The sequence below is a fragment of the Condylura cristata genome, unplaced genomic scaffold, assembly GCF_000260355.1.
Source record: "Condylura cristata isolate star-nosed mole 26May11 unplaced genomic scaffold, ConCri1.0 scaffold00018, whole genome shotgun sequence".
NCBI classification, from domain to species: Eukaryota; Metazoa; Chordata; class Mammalia; order Eulipotyphla; family Talpidae; genus Condylura; species Condylura cristata.
In genome coordinates, this window is record NW_004567119.1 from 13,554,261 (window position 1) to 13,582,053 (window position 27,793).

Consider the following 27,793-nt stretch of genomic DNA (forward strand, 5'->3'; position numbering starts at 1 on the left):
TAAAATATATAACCAAGGGGATTTAGTTATTTTTGTGTAAAAACCATTGCAGTGTGAGGCACAAGCATGGAGCCCTCTTTTCATGGGGAGGGAGGAGGTGCTGAACTAGCTGGGGGCTCAGGAGTGTTATGCCAGAATGGGACACACTACCCCCAAAAAAAGCCAGTCATACTGCTGTAAAGACAAGAGGAAACTTTATTGCAAGCTCAAGCTTGGGCCCAACCACAAACCAGAGGCACCTGGGTGGTAGGAAGGGCCCCATGCATTGTGTGGTAGAGTGTTTATACAGTCCCTGGGCCTGCCGGGTGCAATATGGGTTGCTGCCTAATTGGTTGACTCTTACCACCCTCCATATTTGGTACAGAAGCTTGTCTCAGCCCATGATTGGTTAGCAGACATGGTTAGGGTGCCTTGGTATGGTGCCATACAGGAAGGCCCTCCTCAGAAAACATAGGAACGCAAGCCTAAAATGGCGGCGGATAATTCAAGATGGAGGCTGTCATGCTCTTCAGGGAGAAGCTTATAGCCCTGGAGTCTAAGACAAGGTGAAGCCAGGGCTGGAAGAGGCAGTCTGCCTCTGGAAGTGTGTAGACTCCAAATTCAGGATTTGATATATAAGCTTAAGAATATGTCCCTAGAAACCAGTAGCTTGGAGAGGGAGTGACAGGAGGGATTTGGGAGTGTGAGTGAGTCCAAGACCTTTAACAGGTGCCAGCCAGTGTGTGTGGTGATGTTCTGGAACAGATATCTCTCTCTCTTTTGAAAGGTTTATTTACTTATGCATACTAGAACTGGGGTACAAGCCAGAGATGCGGGGGTGGGAGAATTCACCAGAGACAGAGTGGGAAGCAGAACAGGTTGATGTACTGAAATACACTGCAGAGAAGAGCACCAGGTAGGGCAGAAGAGGTCTGCTGTGTCCTGTGGGTCAACTCCCTGGTCCACAAGCTGCAGTGGCTGCTGCAGACAGCTTCATAGTGTTGTGACTTAACCCCTTAAGCCCTCAGGGAGACCCAGCTCTCCTTAATGACTTTATAGCCTCAATGTTAAGCATCAGACAGGATTTTTCACCCACTAGGTGGCGCAATTCCTTGACTTGATTTGCTATTGTAATGTTTCCTAGAAGGAGGGCTATTTTTAAAGGCTACTTACAACCTGGTCTCTACCAGCATGGTTAAAGGCATACAAATGCAAATGTGAAAATGTGAAAATTTAAAGGAAAGGGTGAAGTGGGGGAATAAGATAAAAGGGAGAAATTATGTAGCAAAGAACTTTTAGTGATGAACCTAAATTTTTTATACACAACATGGTGATGTGTATCTGAAGCTCATATAAGGTGCAGCATTTTTTAAAATGTCTCTTCACATTTTAAAAGTAGAAGAAAGCTGGAATTCATTTTCATAACATTGTACTTAGACCAAGATACAAAATATTGTAATTTCAGTGCACCATCGATATAAAAATCACATAAAGATTGTATTGTTTCATTTTAAGACATCAAGACCAGTGCGGAATTTGCACTCACCATACATTTCAGTTCAGATCAGCATATTCTCATGTGCTCAGTAACATGAAACTGGTGGCTATCCACAGGATGCTCAGTTGCAACTCCCATAAGAAAATGATGAGTCATACTAGAGTTTTGATTGCTTTGCATCTTTGTCATTCCATTGAATTCTACCTTATTATTTCTAAATACAAACCAGAAAGGCAGCTGAGCCCTTGAAAGTTAAAGTGGCCATTGAGTAAAGGAAAAAAGAGATGTGTTTATACCATTCATTTTAAGGGCTTTGAACAGAACATTTCTTTTAAACGTAAACACCATGTACTACAACATAATATAAATGGTGAGAAGAGTAAGAAAGGAAAATGAGTTCTGAGACAATTTTAGAAAAATATTTAAGGAAAAAAAATGGACCTTTTTATAAGTTGCTAACATTAGCAGCTTAATGTTTTGAGATGATAAAAGACTTTACATTTTCACTTGACAAATTCTTTGGCAATTTTTGCAGAAGCAGCAATTGTAAAGCACTGAGTACTACCCATTGTCTTTTGACAAGGGCCAGGCTCTATCGAGAGCTAGCGCATCACTCAGGTACCACCCACATTCCAGTTCTGCCATCATTTGTGTTCCCGTTAAAGGTTGTTCTTTCCCGGTTGACTCATCCTATTTCTGCACTTGTCAGGAATCTTAGCAAAGTATTCACTAAAAGCAAATTATGCAAGAGGTAAGTATTAGAAGCTGCCACACGTGCATAGACGTGGACAGCTTCTACTTGACTGTGCTCAACAGTGTTCGAGAACTTCAGAGCTCTTCAGATGAGCGGGGAAGCAAATGTCCCCACCCACTGCTACGCGCTCTTCCCGCCTTTGCCAAAAACTCATTCCAGATTCATGAACTTTGGCAATTCAAAATTCGCAACAGGTGTGTTGCATTTCTTCCAGACCGTGTGAATACTCCAACAAAGATGGGCCATCTTCTTAGCATTCTGGGCATCGTTTTACCTCACGAGGGCACTATTTCATCTTGCTACCCATTACACATAGCTTGAGCACCTCCATACTCTTTTACTTCCTATACCAGCTATCCCAGGGGATTTGCATTCCAGATTCCTTTCGAGTCAAAGAAAATTTTCTAGGTGAGCATCTATACAACCTATTTTGATTATTCTTCAGATTTCCTATAAACACTGTCAAAATAACATTCCTTAAAGAGTGATCTTAATTTTTCAATTACTGAGGTTTCATTTTATTGACCACACTCCAAGGTGATTGGCCAATGCCTTTTTTTTATTTAAAGGTTCAAAAATAATTATTTATGCATACAGAACCAGAGGTGCAGGGGTGGTTGAGAGGATTCACCAGAGACAGAGTGGGAAGCAGAACAAACAGATGGACGAAGTACACTGCTGAAGGGAGCAGAGGGCATGTCAGGAGAGGTCTGCCACGCCATGTGGATCACCTCCAGCGCTGGGATTGAATGGGCACTGAAGTGGCTGTGGCTGGCTTCGCAGTGCTGTGCTCCAACCCACTGCACCACCAAAGAGGGCCATGGCCAATGCCTTTATCTATCAAAATCCACACACTATTCTGAGTGTGAAGATATGAATCTTCAGTATTTCTAGTCCTTAGAAGGGTGGTTGCAGACTAAGTGGTTAAATAATTACTTACTTAATCAAAAGTAAGGGTTAAGTTTCATGAATTTTCCTATTCTTAACAAGTTAGCTCTTTCATGAAGTCTGCCTAACTTAACTTCTCAAATTATAACTTATGAACTGCATTGTTATAACCTCTGTTGTTCAAGATATTGGGAATTTAATGGTGAAAAACAGTAACACAATGCCTGTCTCCTGTTGTTGTTGTTTTGTTTTGTTTTTCCCGTTAATAAACATACAGAAACACAGAAGTAAAATATATTGGAGATCAATGTCTATAATAGTTTTATTGAATCCCCAGACTAAAACAAGTCTACTTAATAGTGAATTAGTAATGAATGAATATGAATGTATTGGGAAGAGAAAAACAAGAGCGCCCCCTTCTGGGAAGTCAGCATTCTTCTATGCTGCTAGTGTTCTCCAGATGATTCTGACGTGGAGAAGACCCCTGGCTCATTTCCCGTATCTTCAGCAAAAACAAGATGCATATCCAGTAGAAATTGGTGGCTATATATTCAATGATTTCTATAATCGTTATCATACTGGCCCCACAAAATAAGCCCAGTTGACCACCAACATCTGCTATAATAAAACCAATAAAGAAATTGAATAAGTCATATTTTTGTCATAAAAAGCAAAGAAAAAAAACCACTAGAATTTAAATCTATATATTTATTTAAGTTTAAATTTAACTTTAGTTAAATAAAATTTAAACCTAAATCATGGGATATATTAAATGAAATAATAAGCTTTTTTACCTGTGTGTGTGTGTGTGTGTGTGTGTGTACATTACATCCATATAGGAGCAAAATGTTTTAAAGATAAGAACAACCAGTAAACACTTACCAAGTAACTCAGACACACTCACTGCTTTTTGCTGCTGAGTTATCTTGTAGTTTAATTCACTATAGTTTATTTCAATATTCACAAGATTCTGCCTGAGGAAGAAAACAGTAAAAATGACTCAGGAAGGAAAACACTACTGTAAATTCCTATTTGATATTCATTTTTTGCTTCAAATATTTTATTTTGAATCATACACACTTCTTATTGAAGACTGACAGCTTCATTTAGAAAGTACTCACATCCTGTTAGTTCATGTTAGTATTTAGGAAAAAAATTTTTCCCAAACCCAGTAACTTTTCTATGCCTCACTCCTGAAAAACTGAGTAAAGGAATTAAATGTAATATTTACCACCTATATTTGAATATTTATAGCTATTTGAGTGGATCTATAAATTTAATTCAAATCTTACTTAGTACTTTTGTTACTTTTGTGACCTAGGAAAAATCTTTTCTTAAGTCTTGATTTCTTCATCTGTTGTCACAATTCTAGATTAGGAATTTTAGAACTCTGGTGAGGAAAAATTAAATAATGTATATCATGAATTGGCATAGAACCTGGTATATAGTGAGAATATGTACCAGTAAATGGTAGTCATTTGCTTTATATTAGGACTGAAGCTCTATTTACTTAGTGTCTTCTAAAAATCTTTATAGTTGACACTTTTTTTTAAATATTTATTTATTTATTCATACAGAACTGGGGTACAGGCCAGAGATGTGGAGGGTGAGAGGATTCACCAGAGACAGAGCGGGGAGCAGAACAGGCAGATAGAGGAAGTACACTGCGGAGGGGAGCAGCGGGCAGGTCAGGAGAGGTCTGCTGTGCCATGTGGATCTCCTCCGGGGCAGGGGGAATCAAACTCATGCGGAAGTGGCTTAAGCTTCTTAGTGCAGTGCTTAACCCATTGCGCCACCAGGGACGGCCTATAGTTGACACTTTTAATGACACTTCTTTATGTCTCCTTGGTTACACTCACACTTAATCTCCAGTCCAGACCTCTACCTTAAACCCAACAGCAAATCCAACTGCCTCATGATAGTACTAGTTACGCGTCTAATAAGTATTTCAAGTTAAATGTGTTCCAATTCAAACTCTTGATATGCTCCCCATTTATAGTACACTAACACCCCTTAACTAGCCCATCAGGAAATACTTGTTTTACCTTTAATATAGATATAGAATCCTTTACCTCTCATCCCATTAACTGTTACCTTGTTGCTTTGAAGCATTAAGTTCCCCAAGTCTGCGGCATAGATTCTGCTACTTCCCCAGGCCTGCTGCTTGGGGGAGTCTCTTGCTTGAGGTCTGCTGCTTGTTCACAGTAGTAGCTGTGGCTACCTTGACCCCTTCCCAGACAATAAAGAGGCTTATGCTATGCTGGAAGGGATAACAATGGTCCTCATACAACCTGCATAAAACCTCACCTTTCCTGTTAATTCAGGGCTCTGCCTTTTGGGGCCCATCCCACGGAGCCCACTGGTGTGACAAGTAAATCTCTCTCCACCTCACTGAGTGCTGTCTGATTTCTCTGTGAAATGGCCATACAGTGTAGCCTCCATCATCTCTCATCCAGGACTTACCAAAAATTCTGTCAGGTCTTTCCATTTCCAACTTTAATGCATTTCACCTCAACTCTCTGTTCTTACACAATAACCCAGATATTTTCTGCAACTTGCTAGTCATGTTCCTGCGGGACCTCTGGAACTAGACTTCTCTTTCTTTGTGTGTAAAAACCTCTTATTGGGGCCCTCCCTGGTGGCGCAGTGGGTTAAAGCACAGCACTGAGAATCTAAAGCCACTTCCGTATGAGTTCGATCCCCTCGATCCCCGCCTGCCGGGGGAGGTGATCCCACATGGCAAAGCAGACCACTCCTGGCCCGCCCGCTGCACCCCTCAGCAGTGTACTTTGACAATCTGCTTGTTCTGTTCTCCACCCTGTCTCTGGTGAAGCCTCTCACCGCCCCTGCACCTCTGGCCTGTACCCCAGTTCTGTATGCACAAGTAAATAAATCTTAAAAAAAAAAATCTTATTTACGTGACCATGCAATACACTGATGGCTGTTGTTTTAGGTGAAGTAATAATTTTTTTCACAGTTTAAATTTCTAATAAAACAAATACTGATATTTAGAACACAGAGAACGAAAAAAATCACTGGACTCCTCATTAATTCCTAAGAGAGCAAAAACCTTGAGACCAAAATGGTGAGGACCCCTGCTTCAGGCCTTTTTCAATTATTTCCTTCTCAAAAAGGTCTTATCAAACCACTGTCCACAACCCTGAAGAAAAACCTTCCTGCCTCTCTGCCTTCCCCACTGTTACCAACATCGGGTGGGCGGGGTATCCAGACCAACCAAGTATCCAAGAATCCAAAATCACCTGAGCCCAAAAGGGCATGGCTCGAAAAACAGAGCCACGTCGGTTTCACAAGCTATATAAGCTCCAAGCTCCCCTCTTTTTTTCTCGCAAACGCCCTACTGGCTTTACCAGTGTGCTGACCTCTGCTGGAGAGCCCCCCAAACCTTTCTCAATAACCCCTAGTTGCTTACTAGCCACACTAGTCCTCTCTGCTCTTTCTCCAGCTCCCAGGTTTACGGGAAAACACGAATCCTTCTGTTAGTTCATTTTCCTCCACAGCACTTAGCACACAATGTATGCATAACTCTTCATTATCTATCTCTCTGAAAGACCTCAGTGTACAAAAGACAAAAACCTGAACATCCCTGAATACATAATAGGTGCTTATTATATACTTGCAAAATGGACAAATAAGGGAAAAATTAAAGGCTATTTCAATGAATGAACAGATGAACATTAATCTGTCTTCTAAATTGAGATGGAATTTGACCACATGGTGATTTTCAGACAGCAGTAATAATTGTCATTAAGGACGTATCCTAATAGCAATGTTCCTTAGAATTACGCTGTGTTCTTTAACATAGTTAAGGAGCATGGCTGTCAACACTCCTTGGTGTTTATAGGTTAAGCAATCAAAATACTTAACTTAAATTATATCATTACATATATCAAACATATATCATGTTAATATGTTTACTTAATTTCCATTGGTTTAATGCTGGGTAACAGAAGAATGTACCATGTTTAAGTAGATAATCAGGATATGTAGCAATATTTGCCAATGATAAAACAGTTGCCACAGTAGGGAAAATAATAAAGTTGTCTTGGATGGCCAGATATTTTAATAATAATGCAATCCTTACTTTGCATGTACGCTGGCAATATTGTTTAATTTTTCAAGCATAAAACTCATAATCATTTCCAGCAACCATCCATCTGTGTTTCAGGGAAAGTTTTAATTCATCTCCCCAAAAAACATTCTGATCATTCCCTCAACCCTCTCACACAGGTGACTTATCCAGTAATTTGGAGCTTACTGATTCTGTATCTCATAGTGATAGTGAAATTGTTCAAGATTTAAATAGAAGACTATTTGGATCAGAGGAAGCATCTAAAAATTAAACCTTGATTTTAATAAGGTTAAGGGGTGCAAAGAAAAATGAAAGGTGTTTTCATCAAAAAAAATATATATATATATAACAGGCCCTCCCTGGTGGCACAGCGGGTTAAAGCACAGCACTGAGAAGCTAAATCCACTTCCGCGTGAGTTTGATTCCTGCCGGCCCCAGGAATCCCACGCCACCCCGTGGCGCGGCAGACCTCTCCTGACCCGCCTGCTGCTCCCCTCTGCAGTGTACTTTGTCGATCTGCCTATTCTGCTCCCCACTCTGTCTCTGGTGAAGCTTCTCACCACCCCTGCACCTCTGGCCTGTACCCCAGTTCATAAATAAATAAATTTTAAAAAAAAAGAAACTAAAGAAATGCTTCCTTATGCTTGAATAGGAGACTGCCTTAGAGGCCTGTTTTAGTTTTGCACAAAGCAAACAATTTTATATAATTTTCAGCTGAAAATTTGTTAAAATTTAAAGATCACAGTGTCTAAATTTCACTTGTTTTATAATGAAATCAGCCTAAATTCAGCCACAATTAATTCTAAGTCAAGTTAATCTTTCATCATCTTTGGGGGTTCAACTGGGGCCACATGAGACTCTCAATTGGCCACTCCATAGAGTTGGATTTGTGTCCCAGAAAGAAATCAATCCAAGGCTCCATGAATAAATTGGGAAGTGCTTTGTTTGAATTCTTACCACCTCAGTTTGCTAATCTGCTTTCCTGGCAAACTGCATTTGCATTTCCTGATTTATCCTTCTTGGGCTTCTGGCTCTGTGCACAAATGCTTTTCCTAATCATGTTGCTCTTCAACCCTCAGCTCCATTAAGGACTAGCACTTCCCTGAGTTCATCTGCATTTGGTCAACTATTTGCCTTTGTCCTCCTGGTAATGACCCCCACTATTTACAGTCACGTCCCCATATGTGAACTGTAAGACAAAGATGAACTGCAAAACTACTTGCACGAGTCTAAGGTTTAGGGAAAAGATTCTCTATGATCAGCATGATTATACTTGGGTTTCTATTCTGACTCAGTGATATTCTCTTGCATATTAAATAACTATGAAATTCAGGAGCTCTCTATCAACCAAAAGTCATGCCAAGTGCTGGCCTCAGGTATATTAAAATATAACTGACACAACAGTGCCATGAAGTCTGTTTTCCACAGTGAATACAGAGATACCTGTAGTAAAAACAGATGTCAATGCAACTTTCCTGGCTTTTCATCATCAGGTATTTGAAATCATATGATTTCGTGTTTATCTTGATGAGAATTTGTTGTCTTTTGGGTCTGAAAAGATGATTTCATTGTCTAGGTATTTACATGTGGAAAAAAATATTTTATTGAAATAAATACCAGGCTAAAACGGGAATCAAAATCTGATGTTTTCAAAATCAATTACTTAGCTGTGAAAAAGTAAATGAACTTTTAATTAGTTAATATGTTTTATTATAATACACATAAAGTACAAACACTAACGCAGGATACCGCTTTTCATTTTGCAGATGTTTAGTTTAAGGAAAGAAAGGAAAAGCAAAATGAAATGCTAAGATGGTGCCCTGATGAAAACATCAGTATGAAGTTTGATTTGTAACTCTAAGAAACAGCCTGATACAGCAGTAAAAGATCTAATTTAATCCTCCATGAATCAGAATTGGAATTATATTATCTCTGTGGAAACTACATGCAGACAGAGCAGGAATCTGGGGCACAAGTTCTTTCTGTGCCCAGAAGCAGTTACTGGGGATACGGTGCCACATTAGCTTTCTGGTCTGTAAAATGACAGTAATGACTGGTGCTTCCTCTACATTTTCCACATATTAGCCTCAAACTGTATAAACTTCAGTAAGACATTTCCAAACAACTAGTCAGCATGATTATCTTCCCCGCCAGGCCAGTAAAAGTATTGAGCAAATAATTCATAAGCAAATAATTCAAAATGGTCTCAGTTTATTTTTCATGTAATTAAATTAAGGAATTAAACGACAAAATCAGATGTACATTTAACATTGGAGGGCTTTGTTGTTAATTCATTGGCATAAGACATTAGCTTTTTTGACTGATTACAATTTCTTGTCCTGATCTTTAAAAGTTTTGACTAAGCAAACTATTCATGTTGATTGGAAGTTATTTTCAAGACTAAAAAGATTACCTGATATATTCCTGGCTCTTATTCAACTTCTTGGACAAAGATTTCAAAGCTTTTTGACTTGGAAAAGTAGAATAAGTAATAGTAGCAGGGTATTCAGTTTCTTCACAAGGTACAGGGCAGCTAGAATTATGTTTTCCCATTGTACATAATCCCTTAATTTCAATGTGGTCTATAATGAAAATCAGGACAGGCTGTTCAGGTAAGAGAACTATTGGACAGTGGAGAGGAAAGAACTTCTTAAAATTTTATTATTTCACTTTCAATACTAAAAAAGTAGTTAACGAGTTCTATCAGTAATATATTCTAATGGTTTTATTTATATTTTAGTATGAATTTTATTTACATTTTAGTATGAATATCAAAGAATATAAGGGATTATGGTAGAAAAAAAGAAAAGAAAAATAATCTATTTCACAAGATATGAAAAGCAAACTTCACAGGAAGGTATATGACATACATATTTAATAAAATAACCAATGGTTTAAAGTCACAAGCATGAACAGGAAGCTATATTGGAGTTCTCTATATTTGGAGAACTCAGAATATACTATTAGAATGTTAACATTGGTTTGGGTTAACATAAGAGCATTGTAAGAAAATAAATATTGCTTAAGGATAAGTGGTACCCAATCAATAGAACGTGCATGGGTGAGACTTGTAACGTTTGTATATGAGTATTTATATATATGAATAAATGATTGGATAGATGAATCAAAAAGGCCATTACTCATGATAAGAGCAATTCTCAAAATGTGATTTTCACATGATTCTTCCTTAGACTGTAATGTTTAAACTATTTACATCAAACATTTTTATTTATGCATAAGGGAAATAGTAAAGCTATTTCAATGATAAAAATATACAACTAAAAATTAATATAAACATTAAAAAATCTGACCAGTACTGCCTTGCTATTATCTTGTCACTGTGTATCTTGAATTTAAATATATTGCAAACTTAGGGGTCTTACTTGCTTTGTTTTGTTTTATTTTCTCATTTATGTAGGCTACTGTTCTTAATTTTATGACCTTGGGAAAACTCCCTCTTATATTCTCTTTTCATTTTGTGCTATATATAGCATGAGTTAATGCCACATAATACCACAAATAGCTTCCAGATAACTTCTAAAAATAAAAGAAATAAATGAAACCACTTACCCAGAATAGGGGAAACACAGCTGTGAAACTTTTGGAGATCACACTCTGTTCCATTTCCTTTAATAAGTGAAAATACAGTAAAATTTCTTCACAGAAATAAAGTCAAAATACTTTATATTTCATGACATGACATAATGCTATCTGCCTATCCACCCAGCTCTACACCCTTTTCTTTGTGAAAACAAAAGCCTACGCACATGCTGATGCCCGGCGATAATACGTACTGAGATTACATTCTGTGGTTGAGAGGAAGAACGGCAGTGATTTCTTTATCTGTCTATTGCCTTTCCTCTCTGTCTCATTCAAAGATCTCTTAAATTGAAACAATAATTTTAAATGCTGAAGAGCCTTTGAGATGGGCTGGTGCGCCTGTGCCAGGCAAGGAGTGGAAGTACACAGTGGTAGGCTCTCCCTGGGGCCTGCGGGTTAGGCCTCAGCTCACGTCCCCGTGAGGGCCTAAGTTCTATCCCCGCCATGAAGCTGACCCACATGGCACAGAATGCTGTCTTGCCTGCTGCTCCCCTTAGCAGGTTATTTCATTCAGTCTGCTTGTTCTGCTCCCCCCTCTGTCTCCGGTGAATCCCTTTACCCCCTGCACCCCGGTTATTCTAAGCAAAACTAAATAAAAAGATTTGAGAAAATGATGAATATTTAAATAAAATAAAAGCTGCTGTTTGTGGTATGGTTGCATACTAACCTGTTCCTCTAAATCATAACCAGTGCTGTAAACCAACATTACCTCCCAATTTAAAAATAATAGAATTACAATGATAGGTGACTTGTCAGCTGAGGGTGTGATGAATATTTAAATAAAATAAAAGCTGTTGTTTGTGGTATGGTTACCTACTAATAAAGAAGTGCAAACCTGTTCATCTAAATCATATATAGTGTGTAAGCCAACATTACCTCCCAATTTAAAAATAATACAATTAAAATGATAGGTGATGTGTCATTTGAGGGTACAGTAGGCAATTATTTTTCTCCTTGAATTCATAAGAATTCTGTAAGAATGAAAAACAGTTTCATCATATTCTGATTTCTCAAGTTTCAAAATTTAAGTAAATATAATTAAGGGAAAGTTGTCATTCTTTATTTACCAGGAAGCAAAAAAGGTAAACATCCACACTGTTTTTCTATGTGCTGTGCTTTGCATTCCTTCAAACAACCAGAAGTGCTGTAGGTACAAAAGTTCTTTAGCTTGATGCCTGGGTTGCATTCTCCCCAAGGGTATTCTTGATGAACAGTCTTAAGAGAAAATAAACATCTAAATCAGGAGATATGTCTGCGTCAATCTCGAAGCCAGAAATTTCCTGTTATTTCTGTTATTCCATGACCTCTTCTCTGAGTTATTTTGACCAGGAAAACACCAGACTTGTAGTGTTTTAACCTGATGGTATCACTGACTCTTACTGGTGGGGGCATAGGGGAGGTAGGCGGACCCAGGCTGATCTCTTGATCCTGGACCCAGAGAAGCCATCTGGCACATTCCACACACCAGGAGGCAGGAAGAACTCTGTGGGCAAAGGCCCCTTGACACTTCCTCTTCCCCTTTCAGGAATCATTATCTAGCCCCCACACTCTCTAAGCTGCATTAAATAAACCACTTGGAAGACATTGCAAGATGCCTCTGAGCACTGTTCCTGTCTCCTTGCTTGACTGACCTGCAAAAATACCTTTCTCTTTCTGCTAAAGATGGTTACCTAGTATGTGGTTGATAGCTTAGTGTATTATTAATCAGCCTATTCACACATGGCAATCGAAATCACACACACACACAAAAAAGATGCTTTTATTGAGCTGTTACTATGTGCCAGGCAGCATGTTAGGAGCTTCCTGTTCTTTTACTAACAATTCAACATAACTATGGAAGGGAACTATCACTCGCCCTCTGCCCAAGGGCAGAGAGAAGATAGAAATTTTATAAGTTAATGAAGGAACTGGAAGAACCAGCAGCTGGAAAATGGAAATTTGCCAGCTCCAAGATTCTTCTCCTTCCCAGAAAACCCTGCTTGAGAAACTGCCTTGGAAATACGTAGACAACTCCTTGTACTTGGTAACCGGTCTCTAGATAAGTTGTAATTACCCCTGGATTTGCTAGGCTGCCTGACTTTTACTTAAACTGTATGTGAATTCATTGCTTTAAATGTACGTCCAATTAAAAAGAATCAGAAAGGAGATGGTGGAATTTCCAGTGGTGCCCCAAAGGCGTGGGAGAAAGGGGACCCTGGTGAAAACTGCTTATGGGCTTTAGTACCACTCCACACAGCTCCCTTCCGGGTTACACTTCGTCACCACCTACCTTCACTTGGCGGATGGTCACCCGCGCATGCATGCCCACCGGAGACGACAAGCCCAGACCGTCGAACTGGGGCATCTTCTTTGGTGAATGGATGGCAAAGACGATACCGGCATCAACAAAACCAAAGGCTGGGTCATCAGTGAATTCCTCCTGAGACAAAAATGTATTTATTTTCTCCAAGTTCCAGATTTACATCAATTCCGTACAAGTTTAAGGCTGTACCATCACCTCAGAAGCCATCTGAATTAAGCTAGTTCTTATCAGCATTCAAGTTTTCTCTATTTTAAAGCTCCCCTCCCCCCAAACAAAACACCTAAGACATATCTTTCTTGGTGTCTAGTATGGCTGGGCACCCTTTCTGCCTTAGAGGAACCCCTGGGGGCATCCTGTCCCTGCGGACCATCTGATTTTTATGGTTCCTTAGCCTAGCTTCCCTTGGGTACTTCTCCCCTTGGCTGGCCTCTCTGCTTTTGTTTTGACATCATTTGGCCCTTCTTTTCTCCTTGCAACTGAAATCTCTGGTCTTTTTAAAAATTCAAATTCAGGGCCCTCCCTGGTGGTGCAAAGGGTTAGAACACAGTACTGCAAGTCAGCCACAGCTGCTTCAGTGCGAGTTCGATCCCCCACCCGGGAGGTGACCCACATGGCGCGGCAGACCTCTCCTGACCCGCCCGCTGCTCGGCTCAGCAGTGTGTTTCCTTGATCTGCTTGTTCTGCTCTCCACTCTGTCTCTGGTGAAGACTCACCTCTCTTGCACCTCTGGCTGTACCCTACTTCTGTATGAATAAATATTAAAATAAATTCAAATTCATCTTCCCATAAGAGTGAAAACAATACTACTATATCTTTAACTCCAGTTAAAGTAACTTATATCAGGTGAAAAAAGTTTACGACTAAGGTGCTGGTGACTTTTTATTATTTAGAGCTTCAGGCTATAAAAAGACAGAATAAATTTAGAAATATGACCTTTTTTTCTGTGAAATGGATAATCCCATGTTTGATACCCATCTGTAACTCAGGACTCTATTTCCCTTAAGTGTGTTATGCTTCTTAAGTAGGCACATAACTCATTAGTCTGGAGAAATATTTTAGTTCCAGTTGCTTATGGAACATTGCATTGATTTGCAGATTTTAACTGAACTCTAAAACTATTTGGGAAATTCTAGTTTGTTAAATTCATCATATAACACTTGATATTTGCTATAACATATTGCTTAGTTCATTTGATATTTGATGTAACATATTGCTTAGTTCAATGACTTGAAAATATTAATCAAATATATAAAGTTTACATGTGCTGCCTGACTGTGCAGTGCTGTGTTTGAACATAAAGAAACAGGACAGATACAGTAGGAAGTTATAAAGAAATGTCTTAAGAGAAATACACTTAAAGCAACCAGTGGTTCATGCTTAGTGAGATAAGCCAGAAAGAAAAAGAAAAACACCAAATGGTTTCACTCATAGCAGGAGTATAATGGACCAGGCAAGAAAATAATAATAATGAATAGTCATATACCAGAGACATTTTTTGGGGGTGGGTGGAGAATGGGATCAAATGGGGGAGGGAAGGAAGTACACAGGACTCTGGTGATGGCACATGGGTGACTCGGTGATGGAAAACCCACGGAGATTACAATTGAGATGAAAAAAAAAATGTACAAAATGATTTAAAAAAAACAGTAGTCTCACTGTTTTGGGAGCTGGAGTGGCTTGATGAGGGTTAAGGAGACCAGGATTATCTTCCACCTTTGTCATCAATTGTGTGATTTTGGAAACAAAATTTATTGACATTTCACAATTTTCATTTGTAAAACTACTATAATGGAGTTGAATACCTCTAAATGTGTGAAGCTAGAAATGATTTTTAAAGACAGATGGTGAGAATTAAGCCTGGATGAAAACTAGACCAGATAATCTTGAAGATAACTTCACTGCCTTTCTTTGGTATCTGCATATCTGCCTTACAGATATAATCAGAATTTCTTAGGTTAATTACAAATTTACAGATACGAGGCTAGGTAAAGTTGATTTATGCAATATTATTTATATAGCAATCTTTTTTTTTTTTTAATCACCCGTTCGGATGATAGAGTCTGTGCTTTGTCAACTTTTTATGTATGGCCCTTGCTAAAACATATTGCTTTCTCTACATGAAAATCTAAAGATTATCTTAAAATAATTTTTATTTTAAATAATGCATATCTTAAATTAAATTTATATATTGTGAAAGAAGTCGCCAAATTTTTCTTGTATTGTGATATAAAAATTTCCTAGAGTCACAATAATAGTAAGTGGAATCACAACAAAATATCCAGAATATGCCTCTAGATTTTGTCTATTCAATCTCTAAGCTAATAGTTGCTTCTTTTGGAATCGAGGCTGAATTGACAAGACCCAAGTAATACCCAACTTGCGGGATCAATTTGATAGGACACAATATTCTGACTGAATCTTTTGAAATGTCTGCCCATTTTTTATTGTCTTGAATCTGACTAGATGTAAGAAAATCCAATACCTGATTGACATTGAAGAGCAAGTTTAAGCCTCTTCCAGAAACACTCACTTTTTTCCTGGTTTGGACATTATCAGCATGATTAAAAGTAAAACAGTTTCCATATTCAGTGAAGACATGTGCAAAATCCTCCAACATGAAAATAAACCAAATAAAACCCAATCAGTTGGATATTTGGGCCACTGTTCAAGTGTAAATTGTTATATCTTTATTTTTTAAATCACGCTGTTTAAATGAAAATGCAGAAATCGGAGAAAGAATTTCATTCAATGGCGGTTTTCTTTCTTTTTTCAATATACACAATTAACTTGCATGCTATTATATAATTGAGATGTTTGCATCTGTAAAGAAGCATATATTTTTTAAATGTTAGGAATTATTTGTTTTATATTTCATAAGGATTCAGGGATCCATCCATGTTTACCTTTAGATAATTCTCTCAGCATCCTCCCTTGGAGACACCGCCCCCTCCTATCCTGTCAACCACACTGCTGTGTTTCTTTGACTGTCCCCAAGTAGAACTAATTGGAGCCTTCCGTGGAGTGTTAAGTGGCTATCAGCATATTAACATATAGTAACGAGGGGCTGGGTTGTTAGCAGCCTCTTGATGCTGTGAGAGGTGCTGGAGAAGGAAGCCAATCTAAGTTTTAACAAAGAAAAGGAAACAGAAAGCTAATGAGTCTTGGAGTCCTTGGTTGTGATATGGTTAAAGAGGGTCTTACGGCCCTCCCTGGTGGCGCAGCTGGTTAAAGCACAGCACTGAGAAGCTAAAGCCACTTCAGCATGAGTTCGATTCCTGCCTGCCCTGGAGGTGACCACATGGCGTGGCAGACCTCTCCTGACCCGCCCGCTGCTCCCCTCAGCGGTGTGCTTCGTCGATCTGCCTGTTCTGCTCCCCACTCTGTCTCTGGTGAAGCCTCTCGCCGCCCCTGAGCCTCTGGCCTGTACCCCAGTTCTGTATGCACAAATAAATAAATCTTTTAAAAAAAAAAAGAGGGTCTTATACTCAGAATTCCTCTTAATTAAGTCAATTTATCACCTCTTATTACTCTTTACCTTACTGGAGTTGGGTTTCTGTACTGTCATTTGCAACTGAAAATCATGTGTCTTGTTACGGGAGGTGTATGTTATCCTGCCCCACTTACATGCCACCGCTTTGGACAAGTCCCAGGATGCCTACAGCAGAGTCTTGGTCAAGGGAACTAAGTTAGATGGGGGTCAAACAACTATGCTTGGCACATAATTGAACACCTGGGAAGCCCTCACTCACATCATCATGGTACACCTGTTGGCAGGACACAGAGTACTTGGCCATGGGTTGCTCAATTAATTTCTCTCTCTCGTCACCATCTAGCTACCTGCACATATATTTCACCATCTAGCTACCTGCACGTATATTTATGTATGTGTGTCTAGTTAAATTTCCCCTGCATATGTATTACATTCATTACCACTTAGGAGAGGATTCAGACCCTTGTCACATTTCCATGAGGTTACCTTGGAATAGGACACAATTTCTTGGTAAGGAATTTGAACATATTGGCAAATAAAAACAGCATAGAAGAGCTTCTCCTCACAATTCAGACTTTAGAGAAGGACTTCAACAGCTATCTCTCATCCATTCCTTTTAGGCTTGCTGTATGTTGTGAAAATAAGTACACAGAAACCCAATTTAAACAAGATCTTGAGTATATCTAGTCAGCAAACAACAAGACCCAAAATGCCTTGCATCTCGGAAGGAAAGTGATGCTGTCTCCCTGCCAGGAGAGCAGGAGGAAGTTCTGCAGAGCATCAGCTCAGCCAGTGAGGGAAACAACCACATATTAAACTCCCAGTTCCAGAAATGAATTTTTGGTTGCAACAGCTCCTCTAAAGTCTATACAAATTGGTGTGGGCTTTTGTTCTAGAAAGAGGTACTTGTGAGCATGAAACTGTACTTTCCAAATATGATTTGTTTGTGAAATAACTGAATGCTTTTTGCATGAGGACAACAGTACTAAGGAGGGAGACAAAGAGTAAGAGACTGTTCCAGAACTTGTGAATATTACTTAGAATCACCAGTAACAATGTTGCAGAACTGGTGATAGAGGAAAAAGGAAGGACATCAGATCCTATATTTATTTCTTTACTACTATAATCTAGATAGGTTAAACACTTTTTAAAAACAGATTGATTATGTAAACAATAAAACAGGATGTCATCAATGATTTGAAAAATACAAACATATATAACATAATATGTAGTGTTTAACATCTATTTTTCATAGTCAAATCTTGGAGTCCTCTAATGGAATTATCACATGCCTAAAGACAAAATGTTGGAAGCCTAATGATAATAAGTATGTGATCTTGGAGTACGTTAGCTTCTTGATGAATATGAAAAAAAAATCTTCTGTGTTAAAATTGCCTTTCTCTTTAGAATAACTATTTTTCTTCACCTAACTACTTAAAAGATGAAACATGTCATACATTTTCCTCCCCCCGCCGCCCCTGTCCCATAGGGCTGTGTTAATGCAATATAATCTTTGAACAAATTTATCTTGACTTCCCATGGGAGTAAAGTTTATCTCCATGTGAAGAAATATTAGCAAGTGACTTGTAATATTAATGATATGTGAGTAAATATTAAGTTATTACCTTTGGGCCACATGGCTTCCCAAAAAAGTCACATTTCAACAAAGTGTTATTGTTGAGATAAAAACCATTTTTTCGGACAAATTCTGTAATGTTGAAGTTTTGGTGACGTTCAAGAAAATCAATAACCTCTTTAGAGCGAGTGGAATTGGCACTTAACTCCTGCAGATGGAGGACTTTGGATACAATATCCCATAAGAAAAAAATCAGACCAAATTTGGCTACAGCATCTGTTTGGAACCTGTTAGTAGGAAAAGGGTAACATTTAGGAAAACAATAACTTTTTATCTAGAAAACAGAGACCAAACATCTACTTCTCTAGCTTTCTCCTATGTTGTCACCATTCATAATACATTCAAGAAAAGTAAGATTCCTAGGAGATCTTTGTTATATCTCAATGTTTACCTTGTACTTCCACATACTTCAATCTGAATACATTGTAATGGGTCTTTGATATCCAACATAAAGGAGAAAATCAGAAAGTACATTTCTTAAGAACAGACTTAGAAGCCACATTTCCTGACATCAAATCCCAAGACTGCCATTGCTGTGTCTTTGTCCTGTGACTCTCTGGCTATGTTGGGATTATGTTACATCTCCCAACATGCCCTTTCTGGGATATAATTGGTTTATAAACTGACGTTCAAGGGCAAAAGGACTGTGGTAGCTCACACAAATGGTGGCTGACCTGTTGACATTGTGTTGGTGTGGACGCTGCTCCTATATCTCCTCCTGTCAATTCCCCACGTCAAAGCCTGGCTGCAGTGAGAGAGCAACTTGGAGAAACTGCCAGCCACCTGCCCCCCACCAAGTCGGGAGTGGTGAAAGGGGAGATAACATTCCAGAGTTTGATTTCATCACTTCAAATCCATTTTCCTTCCTGACTTCTGACCCCACTGACTTCTGGCAGAACCCTGGAATCCCAGCAGTAGATCTCCAGAATGCTTAACCAACTCTTACGTTTGTGGCCCTAATCCCCATGGTAAATTCCTATTCTGTCTCAATCATACTGATTTTGCTTCTCCCATGGAGCCGATTATTACTACCAATGAATTATTTGACTTAGAAAATTCCTTCATCTGAGTGTGACTCAGTTTCTGTTCTTATAGAATTGTATATGCGAATAAATGCTACCTCAAAAAATGCTATTTTTGATGAAATTATTTTTTCCTTAAACATTTGGAAGTAAGCCTTGAACTCAAATAATGTTAACATTTATTAAGTAAATGCCTCATCATTTCCCAGGTTTATTGGCAATCCGACAAGGAGTCTATTTGCCTTTATTACAGCAAGAACCTTGTACTTCTTTTATTTTGTTGAGCGATCTAGTCTTGCATTACTATGGGTTGTTTAAGTGCATTCCTTTCAAAATCGGGTATTTTCATATTTTAGACCTGAGGAATCTTGAGCCTAATCAAGCTATTATTTTTTTTTTTTAACCTCAAATTGACTACTTGACACTATAGAATAAAATTTATTTCCAGCCTGGGTAGTGTAAGGCCCAGATGGCATGTGGTTTGCCTGTGACCTTGTTCCGCAAAATACTTTATCTGCCAAACTTTGTTTTATTTTTACATTTCTTTATAGTATCTTTCATAATTGTTCTCACACAAGCCATACAAAACCCTTCCTTTTAATTAGATTTTTAAAATTTATGCACACAATAAATGGGGGTCTAGGCCAAAGGTGGGGGGTGGGTGAAGATGATGGGGGTGACTGGATTCACCAAAGACAGAACAGGTGTATTCCTGTTGAAGTGCACTGCTGAGGGGAGCAGCAGGCAAGACTGGGGTGGTCTGCTGCACCTTGTGGGTGGCTCTCTGGCTGGGGATGGAATTTGCACTCCAGTGGCTGCCTTATAGTTTGATAAAGCTGAGACTTAACCCCTGTACTGCAGAAAAGCCCTCAGGACCTTCCTTCAGGAAGGTACCAGTAAGGTAGCAGATACACAAGATAAAAACAAAAATACAACTGAAGAAAATGAAATAACAACCCAGGACACATGATACAGCAGGTCCTCAAATAACTTAATTTCCTTCAAAGTCATGTAATTCCTAATGTTGATGAGGGGAGAAGTCATTCCCAGCTGGAGCCACTCTGAGGTAGACTCACACCTTCTCCGCTGTCTGCCCTGGGTTCTCCGGCTGCTCTGAGTTCCATCCACATCGCCAAGGTGCGCGTGGAATTCCCTGACGCTCCTCAGCCGTCCCAGTGCGTGTGCTGTCACGTGCGTGCGTGTGTGCGTGCATGTGACGTGTCCTGCCGTGCCCTCCACGCGGGGCTGGACTCTGCCAGCCCGCACCCCTCAGCTGGCAAAGCAGGAGGGGAAATGAAAGAAGAAACATGTACAAAGCACTGCTGATTCTAGATGTGTTATGAGTCTTTAGACATTGGGTGACGTTTTGGTGACAAGGACAAGGCAAGAAGGGCTCAGTGCTAGCTTATGTCTCTGGTCTTTGGTCTTTCACTCTACCGTATTCACTAACAGTTCCCGACCTTTGACGACGCAATGACAGGACTCACCCTGCATTCTTTTAGAAAGGAGAAACTGCGGGCCCTTCCTGGTGGTGCAAGGGGTTAAAGGCCGGATTAGGAAGCTCTCAGAAGCCACTGCAGTAAGTTTGATCCCCTGCCAGGGAGCTGATTCACATGGCGTGGCAGACCTCTCCTGATTCAACGGCTGCTCTCTGCAGCAGTGTATTTCGGTAAATCTGCCTGTTCTGCTCCTCTGTCTCTGGTGAATCCTCTCACCCACCACACCTCTGGCCTGTACCCCAGGTCTGTAAGCATAAATAAATAAATCTTAAAACAGACAAAAAAAAAAAAGAGAGAGAGAGAAACTGCTTTTCCTCTATGAGAAATGGGGAATGAAATAAATATAAAACCTTACTTAGCCAGTTCTGAACATTGCAAGGCCAAATTAAAAAACAAAACAAAACAAAAACAACCGTGCAGTTTCTAGAATCTGTAAATACCCTCCATTGGCTTTTTCTCTAGAGACACTATTAAGTCTTTCATGGTATCTGATACTTGTCAAGGCTATTTGAGTCCCACTGGGATCCTCTGAATTGAAAAAAAAGCTGAATTCGTTATCTAGTGATGTGGCTAACGAATAGCTAACACTAGCTGCCATCATACTAACCACTTGTCTCGCTTCCTCTAAAGTGCGTCTTTTGAAAGTAAATAGTCCTCACGGGTAGCACGTTCTGCAGTGGAGCATAGCGTTAGCCCCAAATTGAACCCTGACTGTTGCAATCAATTCATAGCATTGTTACAGGGCAACCCAGTGTGAACTGGGCTGCCTGTCTGTGGGTCCTCACCTGTGTGCTTAAAACACAATGGTACTGCAGGCACACACAGAAAGGGTCAATAATGGGTTTATTTACAAAGGGGAAAAGAAAAGGAACAACCCAGGGAAAGAGAGAGAGATAAACAAGCTAACTAGACCATCCTACCAGCTCCGCTGACTTGGACCTTCAATATACTGATGGCTCATCAAGAGCCAAATGACCAGCCACCAGTCACTCAGTCCAGAGAGTGCCACTCAGTCCAGAGAGTGCCCCGCAGTCCAGAGAGAGCCAAGAGGTCCATAGAGAGAGAGAGGTGCCTCACAGCACTCCCTTATATCCCCAAAGTCCCAGAATGCCTGCTTAGCTCCGCCCTTGGGTCCTCACAGTTCTCTCCTTGGTATTGCTGGGAGTTGTAGTTTCCAATCACTGGAGCAGGGGTGGAGTCTACAGAACTCTGCAGGGTTCCTTTAGGACATCCTTTCCCTCTAACAGCATGAGTAAATTTCTCCATCTTACTGTGACTCAGTTTCCTCACTTGCATTGTTGTGAGTTAATACAACTCACCTGCTTCATCTTTCTAAGATGACTGACAGCCTGGGATCTCCCACTGGGGATCCTACATCAGCTAACGTCAGGCCTGTCTCACACAGTGTTCACTGTGTTCTTTTCAAAATGATTATGCAGAGAAATGAAGGAATTATCCCACGGGTGGGAGGTATAAATACAATAGATAAAAAGGTTAAAGGGGACTGCACTTTAAAATATCCTTTTAGAATGATTTTCATTATGCTAATAATAGTTGGGACCAGCAGCGTAATCTAGGGCAAAGAATTAACAGATAAAGTCTAACAGTATTTGAAACAAAGGATGTGAATACTTTGAGACATATTGTTCAGCCTAAAATCAAAGTGTTTTTCTCTGAGTTTATTTTCAACTTTAATTAGAACTTCAGGATCCTCCTCAGCTTATTCTTTCAGAAACCTTGTTTAGTTCTAATTTTTCTTAACTTTTTATTGAAGACATGTTAGAGCAATAAAAACAGTGATAAAATACACGGATTTATTTAAATAATTTAGTAACATAACTATGGCTACAGCTGACCTCTTCTGTATATTAATGTCTCAAACTACATGTGGCCAAAGATCTGACCCAGCCTTCCCCTGACTTCCATCAAAACATTCAAGTCTACCACCATTAACAAGGAACACATAGCTTATAGATCATTTTATGGAGAGTGAAAATAGAGAAGAAAAGTCTGCTCTTTGCATTTACCTATGAGACAATTTTAACCTCTCTCAATGTGGAAACTCAACCCTTGAGCACACTGGGTATGAGTGATTATGCATCTCACTCTATCATGCCTGGGATAGAGCCTCCTTATAAGAAGGGGCCACGCAGGGGAAGGAAGTTCCCACCTGCTTTCTTTTACTCATCAGAAATCTGGCTTGTGTAAGCTGGAGATGAATTGGGTGAGCAATGTTGCTAGACCGTCTCCCCAGGCAAGCTGTGACCTTAGGTTGGAAACTGGGAGTTGAGTCCTGTTAGCGGTACCTCGCTAGAGAGTAGCTTCTGTCCTGCTGGGACAGATAAGGGGGAGGAGAGTGCCCAGGAGTTCTCTTTACATTCTACAGTTGCTTGCTGTTTTTACTAAGATTTAATAGCTTTTCTTTAAATAAATATTTGTTCATTTGCTTTATTCCTTTCGGATAATTTTCACAAGTAGTTGCTTTGCACAGAGATGCATGCGCATCACAGGTGTAAAGCAATGTCTAATTGTTGTGTTAATGTGCATTTCCTCGAAGCTTCGTGACTAAATATTTTTTCATGTACCTCTTAGTCATAAGTGTGTCTTCTTTCTAGAAATGTCTACTCAGATCCTTAGCACAATTTAAAATTGGGTTATTAGACTTTTTGTTATTGCATCCTAGGAGTTCCTTATTTATTTTGGAGATTAACCCTGAAGTGGTTGTTTTTTGAAATATAAACTTTTACCAGTTAAGGTGATTTCCATGGGGAGAGAATCTTTGGTGATCCTCACACTGCCATTCTGGAAATGATGAATGCGTTTTCTTTTAATGAACTATATCATCAACTAAACTTTGCTTTTGTTAGAGCACAGACCTTTTAGGAGACAATAGTACTGAAAATCTTTTTTGGGGCGAGGGGTATTAGTTATACCCTTTGGGATACAGAACAAGGTGTTAATCTACATCTTGATATATATTAATAGTCACACAGACATGCTGTGCCGCTTCTGATTCCAAAATCAACCCCACGAAAGGGTTGCTTATGACAATTTGTACTATTTAACAAACTGTCTTTAATGTTTTAAAATATTGCTTCTTATCAAAGAATCACAAAATCTCTAAGATGCAATATACGTGTGTGGTATGTATGCTAATTATATAATGAGCATCTAAGATACAATCCCAGAAATGAGATGAAAGGATGACTGTATCATCTCATCAAATGAAACAATTTTTAAGTATAATTTTATATTTACAAAAAAGGAAGCTAGGATGGTTAAAAGAATTGTTCATGGTTTAACAAGATGAAAAGTAATGAATCTTAGGAAATGCCACACCACTCTCCCACCTGTTGAAATCCTACAACCCCTTCAGGTCCACTGTCAACCATTACAAGACTGTCTGAAGGGCCTTCTGAGGAAAGACGCCCTCTCCAAAGCTCACTGAGTGTGCTGTCAATGGACTGCAGTTTTCTGGAAGGTCTTACAGACAAGAGCTCAAGACATGCCACAGAGCATTAAGCCAAATGTGGGGTTCTTCTAAACCTCGCCTGTGTGTGCAGATCACAAGCTGTGAAGCTTACCCTGCTCTACTAACTACCTCAAGTATGCATGAAAACATTTCACATCTAAAGATCTTGGCATCGTCATTTCCTCTTCAAGGTTTTCCTCATCTCCGCCTAGAAATCATCTCCTTTAATACTTAGACTACATGAAGTTGCCCCAAACTAATAAACCTTTTAAACCCTAAGTATCAACACTTACATCCATGTAAACACAAGGCTTGGTGCATGGCCTCATGTATACTTGCGCAAAGTTAAGGAAGGACTAGAAGGAAAATAAATGAGTGAAGGAATCAACGAATTTCTTTGTTAAATTTGCAAGTTAAATAGGTTTTAAGAACTGCAATGGCTTTACATATGTTAGTTATCATAATAAATCTCTTACAGTCATGAAAAATTCTTAAGCTAGAAAAGTCATAAACACAATTATGAAAAGAGTAATTTTTACCTGTTTAAATTACAAAACGTCACAGCTGGGAACTCTACATTTTCCACGTACTGAACCTCTACAGAGGTGGTGGTTGGCCACGTGAAGTAGTTGACAAAGCGACAGTAGATCTGCCACACCACGAGCGAGACTGAGCCCAGGACCACCGCCAACCAGATCACCTTGCGGATTTGGCTCCGGTTCCCAACAATATTATGTACCCCATGAAAGGAAGTGGAGATAGCAAAGTCACGGTCAAACGTCTTTCGGTCAGCGGGAGTTGGCAGCGGTATCTTTGAAAGACAGAGCTTTATCTTTTCGAAGAGTCCTTAAGGTTTGACCACAAAATAATTAAATAATAGCAGTGAGTTAGGAAACCTTAACACTTTAGAAAACACAATTCACATTGCAAAAGGTGACCTTCTTTATTTGGAACAGGGAAAGACTCAAGCTTCCTCTTGAGTTTAGACATCAACATACCAAGTGTTGGCCACATGGCTTCAGTGAGGAGAGCTAATGCTTCTCAGAAAAAGGTTTTCGTTGGTGTGCATGTATTGCTGCCATTACATTACTATGTGGTTAATTCCAATTTCAAAAATCAACTGAATTTTGATGAGTTGCTTATAAAAATTCATACTCCTAAAAAAAATAGACCTGATTTTTAAAATTCTCTTTCCTCTTGAAGAATTGGTGTTGCTAAAATCTCATGGATAATAGTGGGCTGATTTCTTGTTAGAATACTTGCTACTGAGTTATATTTTCTCCAGTTTACCTTAATCTTGTGATGATGTATTTTTGGTTGAATGTAGTTTCCAGCTCAAATGCTCCAATCACATCTATTTTACGTTAGTTGATTAATGAGTCAAAACACTTAATGTTGTATTATCAGTTAAATATTTAAATCTCTTTTGAAAGTGTGTTCTACCTATAATCTGTCAAATTGTGTTTATTGGTGTTGGTTTATAACCAGTAAAATTGGACTTAAAGTTAGCATGTGAATATCTAACATGTGCCACATTTTCTTCTAGTTTTTGTTTTCACCTTTCCACAGAAGAAATAGAGAATTCTTTTGTTGGGGTAGAACTGTATTGGGGTTCAGAGAATGAGAAAACCTTCGGAATGAAGACCTGGCGTCAAGTTCAGCTTGTAACTAGTGTGACTTCAGCCAGTTGTTCAACCTTTGCAGGGCTTTGTTCCTCTTCTGTTACATGGGACCTAAAGTCTCTTCCTCTTGGTTTTTGTTGTGAATATTAAACAAGGTAAATACTGGCAGATGAGGTGGCACATTGAAAGACCATAAGTACTCACTGAATATTAGCTATTATTATTCTGCTAATTTAGTAGTGATGTGGTAATGGTAAATGGTGAAATAGGGATTTAAAAACACTAAGATTCTCATTTAAGAAAGGAGATCTCAGTGGTGTCTGCTATAGATGGATTAACTTTTATATCATTTGCTTCAATTCAAGAAGTATTATCTCCTCAGCTGCTCACCATTAATTTACTTCTAAAAGGTTTCAAGTGTTACTTATCATTCAATCCTGTTTTAATCCTATTACAGAGGTCATCTCACCTTCTGAACTGTAATGAAGCCTCCCCCCAACAATAAAAAACTCTCATTTCTTCTATGGAAAAGTGAAATCAGATAAAGCTAAAAAAAAATTGAGTATGTTCTATCACATACATATTTTAGGTCCACTTTACTGGTTCTTACCAATCAATATTAATAAACCTAATTTGACAGATTACTGATGGTCTGGAAAGGGTGAATTCACTTTGTAAAGATATTAAAAATAAATTACATAAGTTATACAAGTTTAAATGTTTTGAATAATTAACCAACTGAAGTAAAATAATAAATCTCCAATCAATTAACTAACCTAAGTCATGGAATATATGCTGGTATATAAAATGCATCTATGAGCATGTACAAAGGGTCACAGTTACATTTGCCAAATGCTGGACACTATTTCAGTAAAATAACCACATCATGCAGAGAGTCTGCAGGAAAGGGGGAAATTCTACTAATTCAAAACTCTTGAATTTTAATGAAAATTTTGTGTAGCCTTACATGCTGTTCCTTTAAATACATGTTAGCTAATATAAGTAAACTAACCAGCACACTCCCAAGGACAAAATCAGAAAGTTATGAAAATCTATTCTTATTATCATTCATCAGAAAAAATCAATTTAACAATGCCCTTTTGTTTACTACTTAATCATCAGTTACAAAGAACTGATTCACCTGAAACTCACTCTCTGAGCACCAGGCCCCCTTCCCATGATAGGGGCTGAAGATTTTGGAAGGAAGGAATAATGTAGTCACAAATCAGTGGACAGCAAAGGGTTGAAAACATTAGCCTGAAATACATGTTTCAGGTTAAGTTCATCTGTCAAAAATCAGCTCCTTTAACAATGATCTGTTCCTTGACAGCTGCTGTGTATAATCGAAGTATTCTCAGCTACTTTGGAGGTTTTTTAAGGAGTTTTATTAAAATGGTAGTATTTCAGATGAACCAAGAAAAACACATGATGTGAGGAACATCACAATTGATTTAATTAGTGATACCACCAGCCTGCAAAGCAGGAAACTTTCCCTTACTTGCGCAAGGGCATAGTCTGAATATAGTATGTAATTAGAGCAAGTGAATATTGCATGGAACACTGGGCTCCACACAAGCATTCTGAAGAGCATCAGACAAGTTATTTTGAAAAAACAAAACTCTAGGCACATGATGAGGAGAAACCAAAGAAAGAAAAACAGAAGCCATACTTTAACATATAATAAAATTTCAAAACAAGTTTTGACCCCCTCACATATAAAAATCTTTTCCTGAATTGCATAACTTACATACAAATTATACTGAACAACAAAGTTCCCGAAGGAAAAACAAAGTAATCCCTCTTTGCCTTTAGAAATGGCAGCCATGATCACTCTGAGAATTGTTCTCCTTCCCTACCTTTCTCAGCAAAGACTTTTGATTTCTCCATCTGGTCCACTGGCAATCGCAGTCAGCTGAAGTCCGTGGGGGATATATCCAATTT

The 27,793-nt window shown here is 38.9% G+C and overlaps 1 protein-coding gene across 1 annotated transcript; it reads right to left on the bottom strand.

The window, feature by feature from the left end:
• Positions 1-3,546: 3,546 nt before the first annotated feature.
• On the bottom strand, positions 3,547-27,739 carry ASIC5 (acid sensing (proton gated) ion channel family member 5). Its single transcript, XM_012726821.1, has 10 exons — positions 27,709-27,739; positions 24,770-25,076; positions 18,227-18,464; positions 15,594-15,719; positions 13,079-13,228; positions 11,877-12,024; positions 10,780-10,836; positions 9,623-9,791; positions 4,002-4,093; positions 3,547-3,737 (listed from the first exon to the last, which is right to left on the bottom strand). The coding sequence occupies exons 1-10, from the start codon at positions 27,737-27,739 to the stop codon at positions 3,547-3,549; spliced, it is 1,509 nt and encodes a 502-aa protein (XP_012582275.1).
• Positions 27,740-27,793: the final 54 nt, after the last annotated feature.